The 15,271-nt window shown below is 42.1% G+C and overlaps 1 protein-coding gene across 7 annotated transcripts in view; it reads left to right on the top strand.

The window, feature by feature from the left end:
• SUDS3 (SDS3 homolog, SIN3A corepressor complex component) overlaps nt 1–15,271 on the top strand; it is a 239,545-nt gene that overhangs the window by 63,078 nt on the left and 161,196 nt on the right. Inside the window, exon 13 of one of the 7 annotated variants that reach the window (XM_059140991.1) lies at nt 1,634–1,655. The exons of the other annotated variants lie outside the window; for them this stretch is intronic. Within the exon in view, the coding sequence (XP_058996974.1) occupies nt 1,634–1,640 (7 nt within the window). The 3' untranslated portion in view covers nt 1,641–1,655. Of the gene's footprint in view, nt 1–1,633; nt 1,656–15,271 lie in introns of those variants that run through there. 7 annotated transcript variants of the gene reach the window in all.

The following is a 15,271-nucleotide window of genomic DNA, read 5'->3' as shown; positions in this document are numbered from 1 at the left end:
TCCTCTGCAGCTCACATGTGAGATGTGACCCAGACTTGGCCAATCAGATGCACACACGTACGACTTAGAAATGGAGTCTTAGAAATGGAGTGGAGGATTTTGGAGATGGCAGGAGCAGCAGTGGGCTTCTGGAGGCCAGTGATGGTGGCCGTGTCAGCACTCAGTGCACTCAGTACCCAAGAGAGGAGGGGCAGAGGTCTGAGCTATAGCCTGCCCCCAGTTCAGTGGCTGCTGCAGTCCTGTCCTCTCTGATTGGCTCTTGTCACCCGGGTTTGGCGTGGCCATGACTGTTGGCCACCCTACCTTTCTTCCTGTCCATGTGCCAGGCCTGGCTCTCCAGGCTTCCTGTTGGTTCTGCTAGCTCCCCATCATCCCTAGAATGCTTCAAGGAGCCAGGGTTGGTTTCTGTTGATTGCAGCTAGGAAACCTGACTTGTGTAACTCTTGCTTCACCAACCCAGAAACAGCAGTAACTTCCTCACTCTTCCATAATTCACTTCAATTTTTATTCTGAACTCCCCATGATATTGGATCGCAAATACTCGATCTTAGTCAATTCAGGATTTCTTCTCCCCACCCATCTTTCTTTAAGATACCATCTAAAAGTAATTTTTAATATTATAAAAGCACAGAAAGGTGAATAATGGAGAAAATGCCAGAGATAATCCCAGCTACTCTATTCAACAACTGAAGGTACTCGTACCTTCATGTTCTCTGTGTGTGATAATGCAAACCATTCCCTATGCTGGTTAAAATATTTTAAATTAGTATTACTGGATCAACATTTTGCTTGTGATTTCTAGCATTTATTATTATTATTATTTACTCTGTTATAAAAGTTTATTTTAAAAGTTTACATGTTAAAAAGTTAAAGCTATGGGAGAGCAGAAACAATAGTACCATGAACACTGGTATACCACTCCCTTCCGGATCGATTATTAACATTTTGCTGGATTTGCTTTCTCTCTCTTGTGTACCTGTATGTTTTGCCTGCTGAATTATTTGGAAAACAATTTGCAGAAATTAGGGTATTTCATCTCTTGGTAGTTCATTATGCATTTTCCTAAGTAAAAGGACTATCTCTGACATAATTGCAATACCACTATCACAATTAAGAAAATTAACAATAATTTCATAATCTCAGCTAAAATCTAATCCATATTCTAAATTCCCCAGTTGTCCCAACACTGTCTCTTAGAGGTGGGTTCTGAGAGCATCTTTTCTTTTTGAAGTTGCCAGAGGCTTAAATAATACCTGAGTATTGGAGGTTATCAGGGGCTGAGGCATACATGCAGTCCTGTGGGAAGAGATGTGTAAGACTATTTCATGCGCCTGGATCCTTGCTATGTCCCCCTTGGGTTCTTGCTGGTTTCTTGGATGAACCACTTAGAGCACAGATCCCCAGTACTCTGATTTCTTACTGGGATCTTTCTTATAGTGCCCCCTAGTAAGGCTAGAGGGCAGGTCTCCCCAATACCCAAACTTCCTTCTCTGCTTTCTTTTTTCATCTTGTCTTGAAGGCAGGAAACCCTGGTCTGGCTCTTTGTGTTTCTTTTTCCTTTGACCCAACTCCCTTCAAGGTTCAGTCTTTTGACATTTAAAAGCCTTTTTTTTTTTTTTTTTTCTGTTTTCAGGGTCTGACCAGGGTCTGACCCCCCTGAATAGAGAATGGTCATGGGATAACAGGATATACTGGTGGAAGGAGAAAAGAGCATTACTTCATCTTTCAGAATATTATCCTGGCTTGTTTGTTCTGTGCCGACATTAGCACATGTATTTAGCTGCTATGCCCCAGGAGGTCCATACTGGTTGTTAAAACATTAAGATACTTCTGACCTGGACCACTAATCCCGTCATCCTATAAGACAAGTTTTGCTGGTGCCTATTTTCTTCATGTTTCTCCTATGTATATTTTTAGGTCTTTATGAATGTAATTAATGTGGTGATAAACTAATACCATACAGTGACAAGCAGCCGCTGTCCTAAACAACCCAACCCCCACCTCCTACCCCGCCCCCCTCCCCCCAGCAGTCCAGCCCCTCCCCCCAGACACTTCAGACCTTCAGCAGTCAGTGGGTGAACACCCAGAAAAGCAGGGCGCCTTCAGGACCCTGTCTAAATCCATTCTGCTTGGTCAGTACCAAGACTTCCAGCCTGTTTTGAATATTCCCGTGGAGAAAATATAAATTGGATCATATCACCTTCCTACTTAAAACCCTTCATCGGCTTCCTGTTTCACTTGGAATTAAGTTCCAGCTGCTCCACAGGGCACACAGGCATTAGAAGGTCTGGCTCTCGCTTTCCTCATTAGCTTCTGCTCTTAGAGTTTCCCCACCTGCTTCCTATCCCGCCTCCTGCTGCTCATGTTCTAGCCCAACTGAACCCATTTGTTCCCTAAAGATCCCATGCCCTTTTTGGATTCTGGGTCTTCTCACAGTTCTTCTGCCTGGAGAGGCCTCACTAATGACTGCCAACCTTTAGGTCTTAGGTTAAAATATCCTTTCTTCTGGGAAGTGGTCCGTGAAACTTCTTGGTCCAGGCTCTGGCTTCCTGTAGCTCTTTGAACTTTTCTTACGGTAGAACTTATAACAATTTCTTATTATTTCTGCTATCTTTCCACAAGACTCTGAGTTCCAGAAGGTTAGCCCCCATTGCTTACATAGCATTTTACCCCAACTGCCTAGCCTGGTACTAAATAGACATTGGAAGAAATAATAAAGTTTATACATTCATAAATGTGTATGTGTATATATTTACTCACATACAAGTATGAGAGAGTGAGCAGATGAGAACCAGAAAGGGGATGATTTGGAATACGGCAAAAAATGTAATGATGGCACTCAAGGGTGCAAATGGGAACACTTGGTGTTTGTGTGTAGAGAACTCAAAATCTAGTAGCCTGGTGAAAAGAGGTTAGAGAGCTGATATGGACTGGGGCAGGAGATTGTTTTACCAATAATTCGTACTATAGGTTCATTATCATGGCATTTTAAGGCCTCTTTTTTATTTTTTTTAAGATTTTATTTATTTGACAGAGGTCACAAGTAGGCAGAGAAGCAGGCAGAGTGAGCGAGGGAGAAGCAGGCTCCCCTCTGAGCAGAGAGCCCAATGTGGGGCTAGATCCCAGGACCCTGGGATCGTGACCTGAGCTGAAGGCAGAGGCTTTAATCCACTGAGCTACCCAGGCGCCCCTTAAGGCCTCTTATAAATAAAAGTCTAGTGGGATGCCTGGGTGGCTCAGTTGGTTCAGCATCCACCTCTTCGTTTCTGCTCAGGTCATGGTCCTGAAGGTTGTAAGATTGAACCCTGTAGGCCCCGTGCTCGGCAGGGAGTCTGCTTAAGATTCCCTCTGCACTTCCCCCTGCTTACATGCTTACCCTCTCTGAAAATCAATCAATCAATCTTTAAAAAAAAAAAAAAAAAAAAGAAGTAAGGACACCTGGTTGGCTCAGAAGGTTGAGCGTCTGCCTTTGGCTGGAGTAGTGATCCTGAGGTCCTGGGACCCAGCCCTGTGTCGGGCTTCCTGCTCAGCCAGGAGTCTGCTTCTCCCTCCCCTCTTCCCTCCCACCCCTGCCCATGCTCTCTCTCAAATAAATAAAATCTTTAAAAATACATTAAAAAAAATAAAAGTCTAGAGAAAACCTGGGTTGCCAGTACCTGCCAGTGTGAAGGAAGCAAGAAATTAAGTGTGGGAAATCTGCCCACCAGGCTTGTGAGCTCATTAACAGAGCAAAGAGAATCCTTTCTTGTCACTGCTGGGAAGCAAGGCATTCAAGATTAATGTTTGATCCTATGGCCATTAGAAACATAATAATGAGGCTGCACCCCAAAACGTTTTTCCACCTGTGAGAGCTTCCTGCCTACCATACACACTAACTCCTCACCCTGCCAAGTCCCATCTGTTTCATAAACGTTGGCCAGCCTGCCATGAGTAATGGCCGCTCCGTCACTTAGGGGACAAGTGTTCCATTTGCGCCGCAGTCATGGGGAGTTTGCATGGAGGTGTCATCTACTTCCGGCCAGCCAACAAAGCAGTCACTGGAGGCGGAGCTAGTCCAGGCAAGGTCTCCCAAGATAGGCAGTGACTGAACCGCCAGGGCCTGGCATAGAAGTTCGCTTCTCAAGGAGCAAGTTTTCATTTGTGCCATAATATATAGGAAGCCTTGTTTATTTATTCATTGTTTGCTCCTTTACCCCCCACTGTCGTGATAGCGAGCCTAAATTCCAGCAAGGAATGAGCATGGTGGGTGATGAGTTATGAGGGAAGAGAGATGAATCAGATTGGAGTCAGTGTCCCATCTAAAGGAGTCAGGTGCTTTTCAGCTCCAGCCAATTGTTTCTCTGGGATAGATTTTTTTTTTTTTAAAGATTTTACTTATTTGTCAGAGAGAGAGAGAGTACACAAGCAGAAGAAGTGGCAGACAGAAGGAGAAGCAGCCTCCCTGCTGAGCAAGGAGCCCTGTATGGGACTCGGGCCCAGGATCCTGGGATCTGACCTGAGCCAAAGGCAGATGTTTAACCAACTGAGCCACCCAGACATCCCTCTAGGATAGATTTATAATACTGCTTTCCAGGCATTCCATTTTCCCTCCTGCAGTGGTTCTTCCTGCAAGGGAATGGTATATCCTCTCCCTGTTGACTGGTTTTAGCTAATGAAATGGGGGTGGAAGAGGCGTGTGTCACTTCTGGGTGAAAGCCATAAGCTTGGTTTGTTGTGTCTCCTTTTCCTTCGGCCTCAGTGACTGTCAGTATTCCAGATGGAGCTCGGGGAGAGGCAGGGTGCAGAGCCACAGCCTCCCTAGATGGAAATGGAGTGTAAGTGAGAAAACAGTTTGAGATTTTGGCCTTGTTTTTGTGGCATTGCTCACCTATCCTAACTATATATGTAGTATTCCAAATATTTGGATTTTTTTTCTCCTAGAGAAGCCATAAACCCAGATTTTTTGTGAAGTATGTATATTTTAAATTTTGTAATGAACAAGTTATATATATAGCAATTATAAATATAGCACATAACAAATTATATATGTTTGTAACATACACACACTATTCAGAAGATAGGCCAGAAAACATGTGTGGATCACTGGTTTCCCACCTGTAGGCAAGATACAGGGTATATCATGGTATACAAAACAGACATGCTCCTTAGCTTCTAGGGCTTACAGGAAATAAATGTTGGACCAAAAAAAAAAAAAAAAAAGTAAAAATAATTATTGAGTTGTCCTTGTGATAAGCACTAAAAGAGAAGTACAGGGTGAAGTGAGAGCTGCCTAAGGGGGATTAATCTAGATGAGGGTCAGGAAAGGCTTCACTGGGAGGTGAGAAGGACTTGGCTAGGTCAAGGGCAAAGCACTGGGGCTGGGAACAGGTGAGAATGGCCAGGTGAAAGGCCCTGAATAGGGAAGTAGGGACTCTAACCCTAACCCTAACTCCGAAGTTGAGGAGCTGAAAGAATTTCAATGTAGCTGGAGCTCCAAGGGGCAAGAGATGAAGTTCAAGTGGTGAGGGAGTCTTTGTAAGGCCATAAAGAATAATTTGAACTTTAGCCAAGGGTAATAGGGAGCCACTGAATGATTCTTAGTGAGGGATGGTCATATTCTGAAGTTGTGACATTTAATCATTTATTATTTTTTTTATTGGTTTATTTGACATTTCTTTGAGTGTCCACTTTGTAGCAGGCATTGTGCTAAGCCCAGGAAATGCAAAAATAAATTCTGTCCTCAAGGCACTTGTAGCTTAACTTCATAAGATTGGTGCCACATAGACACAGCTATAAGTAAAAGTAGACAGTGGTATGTCTTCATCATTTACTTATTTATTCACAACAGACATTATTTGAGCACTTAAACATATGTGCCATGCACTTTTTGTACACATTGGGTTTATTGTGAGCAAGACATTATGGATCTTACGGTTTAAATCACCTCATAGGGCAAAGTTTCTTTATTTCTAAAATGGAAAAGTATTTGCATCACAACAAAATTGTTACGTTTACATGAGAGAAAGTGCTTAGCATAATGTCTGGAAGATAAGTGAGCTATAAGAGACAGCTACTTACTGTCCTTATTATTATTATTATAGTTACCTCATGGTAGAGAAGAATTCCTAAGACCAATATGATTAGAAGTACTGGCAGTAGAAGGGGTCGGCCAGAGAAAAATGAGTGGCTCCAGAGAGGCTAGAACTAATTAAGACTGGCAAGTGTGTTTGTGTGTGTGTGTGCATGTGCACATGCTTGCTGTACATGCATGTTGGAGGGTCATTGTAACATGCCTTTGAATAGTAGAATATTAAGATTATGATTGGCAGGTAATATGACCTTCCCTGAGTTAGGAGAAGAAGGAAGATGGGGAATGAGGCTGAACGCTAATGCTGATACAGAGAGATTTATAGAGTACACAGGAAGTGAATATGGGGTCATTTCCTGCTAGATTCAGTATGTGTGGTCTTTTGGGGTGCCTAACCATTGGCAGGATGACCATAATCCTTCCTGAATAAATTAAGAGAATAAATAATCCATTTCTGAGGCATCTGTCCCCTCTGCTAAGGCCCTCCAACATTCAGCTATGTCAGACAGCTAGGTGCACTAAGCCTGAGTCCAAAGGTGCTCTCTGCATTGGAGGTTGGGGTGTTAGGTAATGGGGCAGCCATTTTGACATTGAATGAATCTTTCTCCGTGTTTGGTAATAATATGGTGATAGATGCCGTATAAAGATGCTATTTTGGGACACCCGCGTTGCTCAGTCAGTTAAGCCTCTGTCTCTTGATTTTAGCTCAGAAGATGATCTCACGGTTGTGAGACAGAGCTCCACAATGGGATCCACACTCAGCCTGAAGTCTGCTAGAGATCCTTTCTTCCCCTCTCCTCTGCCCTCCCCACTGCCCCACACCCCTTGCTCTCTCTCTAACAACAACAACAAAAAAACCTTAAAAAATTTTTAAAGGTGCTATTTTATCAGCCAGATTATAAGTATGTCATGTGTATGTACATGTGTATTTTGCTAAAATATAAAGAGCAGCACTGTCCAAAAGGTATATAATAACAACTAAATATATAATTAGCATTTTTCTACTAGCCACATAGTGACAGTAAAAAGAAACATGTAAAATTAATTTTAGTATTTTATTTAACATAATGTAGCCAAAGGCAAATGTTATATTTCAACATGTAATCAATGTAACAATTATTTATTAGATATTCTACATTCTTTTTTCCTCTTTAGTCTTTGAAATTCACTGTGCATTTTATACTTAACAGCTCATGTCTGTTTTGACCAACCGTATGTGCTAATGACTAGCAGTATTGGGCAGCACGGAATATAGAACAATGACTTTCAAATGTTTTTGACCAGGAGAAACACACACACACACACACACACACACACACACACAAATGAAGCAAAACTTTTATGAAATAATACTCACACTATGAAACTTGCGCTCTGCTATTTTCTATTCTGTTCTATTCAATTTTTAAAAAAAATGCTGGTCATGACCCACTAAATCGATTTTATGACCACCTGTGGGTAGAGGCCTGCAGTTTGAAAACCACAGATATGGAAAGCATGTGGGGTTACATCTTGAATGGGAGGTTAAAGGTAGGGGTTCTGGTGTTAGTGCTTCAGGCAAAAATCTTGTGTGGCCCAAATTACCTTAAATTGCCCTGAGTCTTTACAAGGGCAAAAGGCAAGAATTAACTTATCTTGTTTCTCTTTACATTTTGATTGTGAACCTTCCTTTCTCTGGGGCACTGGAGCCAAATCCTAGTGTGATTGGTTTTAAGAGCCGCAGGATAAATTTTTCTCTCTTTTTAATAATTGAATTCAGATAAGGTAAATGTGTGTGTTGCCAACACCCTGGATACAATAGATGTTCAACTGATTTACATGTATCTTCCTCTCCTATAGGCATGAAGTCTTATAGGAGCCAAAAAATGGCCTTGGGATGAGCTACCCTGAAATTATATGCAGCTTAAAGATGTTGTGTCTTGTCTTGCAAAGGATCTTTGTCCCAACAAAAGCTAAGAAAACAGTTGGTCTAGTGTGCTTATAATAACGTGGGTAGACTTTCTGAAGCGGGGCCCTGCAAATAGACCAAAGGGAAAAAAAAAAACCCACAAAAAACAAAAAACAGATTAACAGGAGAGGAGGTACACACATTTTATTTGGTAGTAATATTAATATTTATTTTTTATTTTTACCTGTACGGAGGCCTGAGGCCTTCTTAGAAAAGAAATGAAGACCCAAAGCAGTGATTAGACCCAGGGTCTTCTATACCATCTAAACAAAAGAAAGTACATTTGTGGAGAAGTGACAAGGCAAAAGAGAAGGGGTTTGGGCTTTTAGGTGTAGCAGATTGTGGAAAGGTAAATACATGGGAGAAACTAACGGAAGATAGGAGTTACTTCAGTAAAGTTTGTCCTGAAGGCTTATTTCGGTGCTCAGGTTCTGTCTCCAGTGGTTGTTTTCTCTCCTGGTCCAGAAGGGAGGGGATGACCCTCACAAAGGGAAAGGTCCTACTCTTAAGTAGAGGAGGGAGAACAGAGAGCTCCTTGTGTTGGCTGCTTCTTAATTACCTTTACCTCCAGACAAGCCTCATGCGAAAGTGGCTATTGTGGGCTGGCATATTCTGATCCCCTTCAGTACACATGGGGACAGCTCACCAATCTTGCAATCTTAAGGATCCGAATCAATCCTCAAGATCCAAAGGGAGCCAAAGGATCCAGAAGCCTCCGAAGGTGCAAAATGCATGTCTGGACATTCCCTGGGACCCCATCTGAAGCCTGTGCATCCCTTGAAAGTCATGCTGAAATGCCTCTGACTGATCAGAGGGAGAAACTTGATGGAAATGAGTGCCTGCAGACTCCTCGGCAATGGGAGACACGTTTGAGGACCGTCTGAGGAAAAGGGAGAAGACATGCTACAGGGACAGGCCACACCTGACCCGACCACAGCTACTTCTTTGGAGACATGCCAGGGGACCGCTGAAGGCGAAGAACCTGTGGCCCCGGTGCTCATTATCCCAGGTGCCTCTTCTCTCCTGGTCACAGCTGATTGGACTAGAGGTGGTCACTTGACTGTAGTTCAGCCAATCGGAGTCTTTGTTTCTTGAGAATTTGCATAAAGAGAAGTAGAAATCAGCCGCCTTGGGCGCTGGAGCTCTTAAAGGGTGTGGGCGTGGGTGAGAGCCCGGATGGGTGTCATGGCAAGCTAATGCCCAGGTAGACGTAGGTTATGAGGAAGCAGAACGGTGAAATTTAACAGAGGAAGCTGATTTGCAGAGCAATTTAAGAAGTAGAAAGAAACCAAGAGGAGTGAGTACTTTCTGGGTCGTGTGAGGGTAGCCCAGTGGTTCTCAATAGGAGGTGATTTTTTAAAAAAGATTTTATTTACTTATTTGACAGACAGAGATCACAAGTAGGCAGAGAGGCAGGCAGAGAGAGAGGGGGAAGCAGGCTCACTGCTGAGCAGACAGGCCGATGTGGGGCTCCATCCCAGGACCCTGAGATCATGACCTCATCCGAAGGCAGAGGCTTAACCCACTGAGCCACCCAGGTACCATAGAAGTGATATTTATACCCAGTACCCCACCTCTGCAAAGGATATTAGTCAGTGTCTGGAGACATTTTTGATAGTCCCAACTGGATGAGGGGAATACTGTCCATACTTAGTGGGTAGAGGCCAGAGGGATGCTGCTTAAATATTCTGTAATGCCCAGAATAGCCCCCAACAAAGAATGGTCTAGCCCCCCCGCAAATGTCAGTAATGTCCATGGTAGTAGTATTTTTTTCTGTCTGGGTCCTTAAAATAAATTCCACCTTATTTATTTATTTATTTATTTTTAAAGATTTTATTTATTTATTTGACAGAGAGAGAGATCACAAGCAGGCAGAGAGGCAGGCAGAGAGAGAGAGGAGGAAACAGGCTCCCCGCTGAGCAGAGAGCCTAATGCGGGGCTCGATCCCCAGAACCCTGGGATCATGACCTGAGCTGAAGACAGAGGCTTTAACCCACTGAGCCACCCAGGCACCCCTCCACCTTATTTAAACTGTCTTGAATATATTCTCCCCCTCCCCCATTTCTGTCTCCCTGATAGTAATACTAGCTAATATTTATTAAGTGTTGACTATGTGCTAGTCTCATGTTAAGCACTTTCAGACATTTACACATTTAATCTTCCAAACCAACCTTATAAGGCAGGAATTATTATTAATTCATTTTATAGATGGAGAGACTGAGGCTTAACTCAGTTAACTTACCCAAGACAAGAGTCAAGAAAGCTTGGCCTCAGAGCTCGGGCTCTTAATTATGATGTACAGAGACTAAGGCCAAAAAGCTCTAAAAGCAGCCACAGGAATTCAAAAGGCTCTGTATCTTTGGGAGGGGAACATGAATTTAGGAGCAAAAATCCAACATGCTCAACAGCAACAGAAGATAATACCATTTTAGAGTCTGGTAATGATAATGAACATTTTCAAGTGTTTATTGTGTTCAGTACTTCTCTGCTTTGCAAATGTTGGCTTATGAGGCTGCTTTTCTTATTCTCATCCCTATTTTACAGATGAGGAAACCATGGTACAGTACAGTGAAGTAAATGTCACAGAGCTAGTAAATTCCATCCCAGATACTCTGGCTCAAAAATCTATGCATTTTCCAATATAGTAGGCTATTTCTCAGTAAAAGCAAAAAGAAACATTTTCAGTATCAAACATAAGCCAAGGCTCTTGTATTTTAAAAGATGCAAGTTAAAAGAAGGGCCTGGGGAAAGAGAGAACAATGTGAGTTGAGATTTTAAGGTATGAATATGCAGGTTCAAATTCAGGAGGTCCATTAATGCTGCTGCGACTGGGATGGGGGACTGGCACGGATGCCTTGGATGCTTGACTTAAGGCTGAAATGGCAAAGTGGACCTAAAGTGAACTGAAGTCCATGGTAAAAGTTTGAGGCTTATTCTCTTAGTCTGGTAGAGCCAAAGGTTGGGGGCAAAGGAATGAAGATTATCGTCAGGTAGGTTAGAAAGAGTCCCCTGTGACAGTGCTGAGCATACATTGGGGCAGTGAGGAAGTAGAGTCAGGGAGTCTTGCCATGTGAGACTGACCTTGGCCAGAGGGCAGGACATGGTGAGGATTTGAGAAGTGGGTCAGAGGTAGAAAGTTTTGACTCAGCATACGGCTGGGTTTATGGCCAAGAGAGGGAGGAGGTAAAAATGACAGTAAGATCCTAGATGGGATTTGGTAGTTGGTGAAACTGGAAAAGGAATGTAGCCCTTTGACTACTTTTGAGCACATTTAAAATTTTGGGGGTATTTAAAAAATACCCCAAAAGTGTATTTTTTAACCCACTGAGCCACCCAGGCGCCCCAGCCCAAAAGTGTATTTTTTAAAAGTAAAAGCAATACTGGGTGTCTGGTTGGCTCAGTTGGTAGAGGGTGTGATTCTTGATCTTGGGGTTGTGAGTTCAAGTCCCATGCTGGGCATAGAGATTACTTAAAAATAAATTCTTAAATGGAAAAACAGTACAATGTGACTTTGAACATGGTATATGTAGTAAAATTTTCTAATCTTAACCACTAGATATAAACCACTCTAAGTTATGGTCTAAAAATATGTTTTTATAAATGTGTGTATGTGTGTATTAATCCTGGATTATATTATTCTGCATTTTTCTCACAATATATTATGTGCTTCTTTCCAAACCGATTCATATACATTTACAACATTATTTTTAATGACTACATAATATTCATAATACATAATATTCCATTGCCTGGCTATATTAAGATTCATTTAGCCATCTGACTATTGATGGAAATTTGGGTTGTTTCCAGTTTTCTATTTGTATGTTTTTTATTACCAACAAAGCAGTGGTCTTTGTATATCTTTGAATTTTTGTGCCAATGGATTTATGCTATAAATTTTTCATAGAATTGCTGGGTCAAAGATTGAGCACATTTAAAATTTTGATAAATTCTTCTAAATTGCCAGATAACCAGGTTTTTAGGAGAGGTTAATGAGTTCCGGTTTGGTCAAGTTAAGGTCAGGGTGTCAAAGGTCAAATATCACTGTGGATCCACCCAAATCATTAGTAAACCAGGTTAGGACTCTGAACAAAAGTGACAACTAGAGATATGCCAGAGGCAGAACTATGAGAATTCTAAGCAGAAAATAAATAGATCAGTTCTTCCTGTCACGCTGTCATTAGCAACGTGTGCTACTCCTTTGCAGCATTCCTACAAGTGTCCTTGCTTAATTATGCCACAGATTATTCAGTAACGGTGTCACCAGCTCACCTGTAAACACGACCAAGAGTAGAGATCATATCTGTCTTGTTCGTCTCAGTAACGTCTGTGGGTCAGAGAGCAACAACGCCTGGTAGGTGCTCAACACTAGTATTTGAAGAGCGAATATTGAGGGGATATGAGACAGTGAGCTGCTTGTGTGTGTAGATTGTATCTCACTCATCTCTGTATCCCACAGCCTTTAACAGTGCTTGGCAAATAGTAGGCACTCAAGAAATTTTTGTGTAATGAGTTGTGATGGTTTATTTTATGTGTCAACCTGACTGGGCCACAGGACACTCAGATAGCTGATGAAATATTATCTCTGGTTATGTCCATGAGGGTATTTCTGGAAGACATTAGCATATGAATTGGCAAATTCAGTAAAGCAGATGGCCCTAATTTGTTGAGGACCGAAATAGAATAAAAAGGTAGAAGAAGTTTGAATGAACTCCGTCCAACTGATCTGTTTCTGCCCTTGGCCCTCCTGGTTTCAGGTCTACTGGAATCCACACCATTAACTCTTTGGCTCTTCTCGAACTATGTGGCTGACTTTCCTGGGTGTTCTTTACGGAAGCCAGGTTGTGGGACTTCTTAACCTTGATAGTTACATGACCCAATACCTTACAACAAATCTCTTTATGTTGAAGAGATCAATCTCCTATCGGTTCTTTCTGTCTGGAGAACCCTGACTAATACACGGGTTAATGGCCTAATTCTTTTCCATTCATTTCACTCTATGCAAGAAATCATTCCAGTAGCTTCAGAGTTATCCAAATAACCAAGTATGTTCAATGCCAAGGTGGTTGGTGGCTCAAGTGCGTGGAGTGGCTAGCTGAAAACCATTCTGTGAAAGATTTGACCCGAATTTTCTCTTTGTCTCACACACCTTTTTTAATCCATCAGAAGCTCTGCACAGTCTCAGATCAAATAAAGGCCCTCAAGAAACCAGTGATGGCTATCAGAGCTCTGCACACTTCATTGGAAAGCCATAAACACAATTACTAGATCATTAAGGATTGTAAAACAGAAGCTTTGAAGCAACATGCGCAGAATTGCCTAGTTGGGCATGAACAGTGTCCTGCACATGCCAGTGCCTCCCTGTTGGAAGCCACCTAGGAAAAGACAGAAGACTGTGAACAGAAATGTCTTAGAGGCATAAAGAAATCAGATAAGGAAGACCTGAGTTCTACTGACAACTCTGATGCCCCTTGGGTGATACATTAATTGAACTCTGAGAGCCTGTTTCCTCTCCTGAAAAATAGGGTACTAAGGACGGGTTTCATTAATGCCTTACTTAATTCTTCACCCCTTCTATTAGGTTCCTAGGGTTGCCTTAACAAAGTGCCATACATTGAGCAGCTTGAACAGCAGAAGTTTACTGTCTTACAGTTCTGGAGGCTACAAGTCCAAGATCAAGGTGTCAGTAGTGTTGGTTCTTCCTGAGGATTGGTTGGTGGCAGGGAGGGGTGGGTTGAGGGAGGGTATCTGTTCCATGCTTCTCTCCTTGGCTTGTAGATGGCCATTTTTTTCCTTTTTGTCTTCACATTGCCTTCCCTCTGGGTTTCTGTGTTTCCCTTCTTATAAGGACACTTGTCACAATGGATTAGGACCCGCTCTAGTGACCTCATTTTAACTTGATTACCTTTATAAAGGTAATCATATAAAGATGCTATCTCCAGATAGTGTCACCTTCTAGGATACTGGGGGTTAGGAGTTCAACATATGAATCTTGGGGAGACAGTTCAACTCATAATACCCCTCCTGTACCCACAGCCTTCAAGTTTCTCTCATAAAAGAGGTAGAGTCCCTTTACCTGTCCTTTGAATCTGTGCTACCCACATGTCTTAGTTTGGCCAGTGAGGTATTAGATGTAATACAAGCAGAGGTCTGAAAAAGTATGCATTTCTACTTTCACTCTGTTTTTCTGCAATTGCCATGGGAAAATTCTCTGACGAGTCTTCTGTGTTGTGGGGCCACATTAACCCATGCATTTCAACTGAGGCCGTCTTAGATCAGCCAACAGCCAGCCAAATTCCAGACATGAGATTGAGTCCAGCCAAGATCAGCAGAGCACTTAGATAACTAGCTATTAACCAAAGACATGTGAGCAAGGCAGCAAGATCAGATGAACTCAGTCCAGGTTAGCTGAACCCTGTATAAATGTTAATTACTATATGCCCTGGAGGTTTATGTGGTTGTATGTTATGCAGCATTATTGGGAGAATATATGACTGATACAGGATTAGGAATATCTACTCACGGAGTTGTGCAGACCTAGGAGAAATTATGTAGTGTTAAATGAATTGTAGCTGTGGTATTATAGTGTTTCATGAACCCTTGAGTAGTATGTGGAAGTAAAGAGTTACCAATATACATTAACATGCTGTGTAATAATAGTGATAAGAGGTTTGAAATGAATAAAGCTAACAAATTGGGTGTTGGGTATAAACTATAAATTTGAGTATACACTTATGCACATAAATCATTCATGATATTATATGATATCTACTCTGTGTGGATTCTTTGAGACCACCTCTGAGAAAAATAAGGCTCAGAGAATCAAAATGAGTTATTCCAGGTCACATAGGTAGTACGTGGCAGAGCTTTCACCAGAATATGAGATATTTATGACTTGCCTAACATGGGATAACATGTGTTTTCATATCTCCTCCTAAGGAAGCTATTGGCTTTGAAAAATGAACAGAGATGATCACTTTATTTATGGAAATATTTGGTCTTGATTTGAAGTTTGAAGTTGGGGCAGAAGAAATTAGACATTCACCCCTCTGTTCATCCATCCACCCATCCATCCATCCATCCATCCATCCATCCATCCATCCATCCATCCTTGCATCAATCCACCCACCTCCCCATCCATCTATCCATCCATCTACTCATCCATCAACCCACCTATCCACTCATTCAACAAATCACAACTGAGGGCCTATTGTGCATCAGGCACTCGACTAGACACTGTATGTACTCTGTTTCCA

This window comes from Mustela lutreola, chromosome 11, assembly GCF_030435805.1.
Source record: "Mustela lutreola isolate mMusLut2 chromosome 11, mMusLut2.pri, whole genome shotgun sequence".
Lineage (NCBI taxonomy): Eukaryota > Metazoa > Chordata > Mammalia > Carnivora > Mustelidae > Mustela > Mustela lutreola.
Note: the sequence above shows the minus strand (reverse complement) of the source record. Positions and strands in the feature narration are given on the sequence as shown.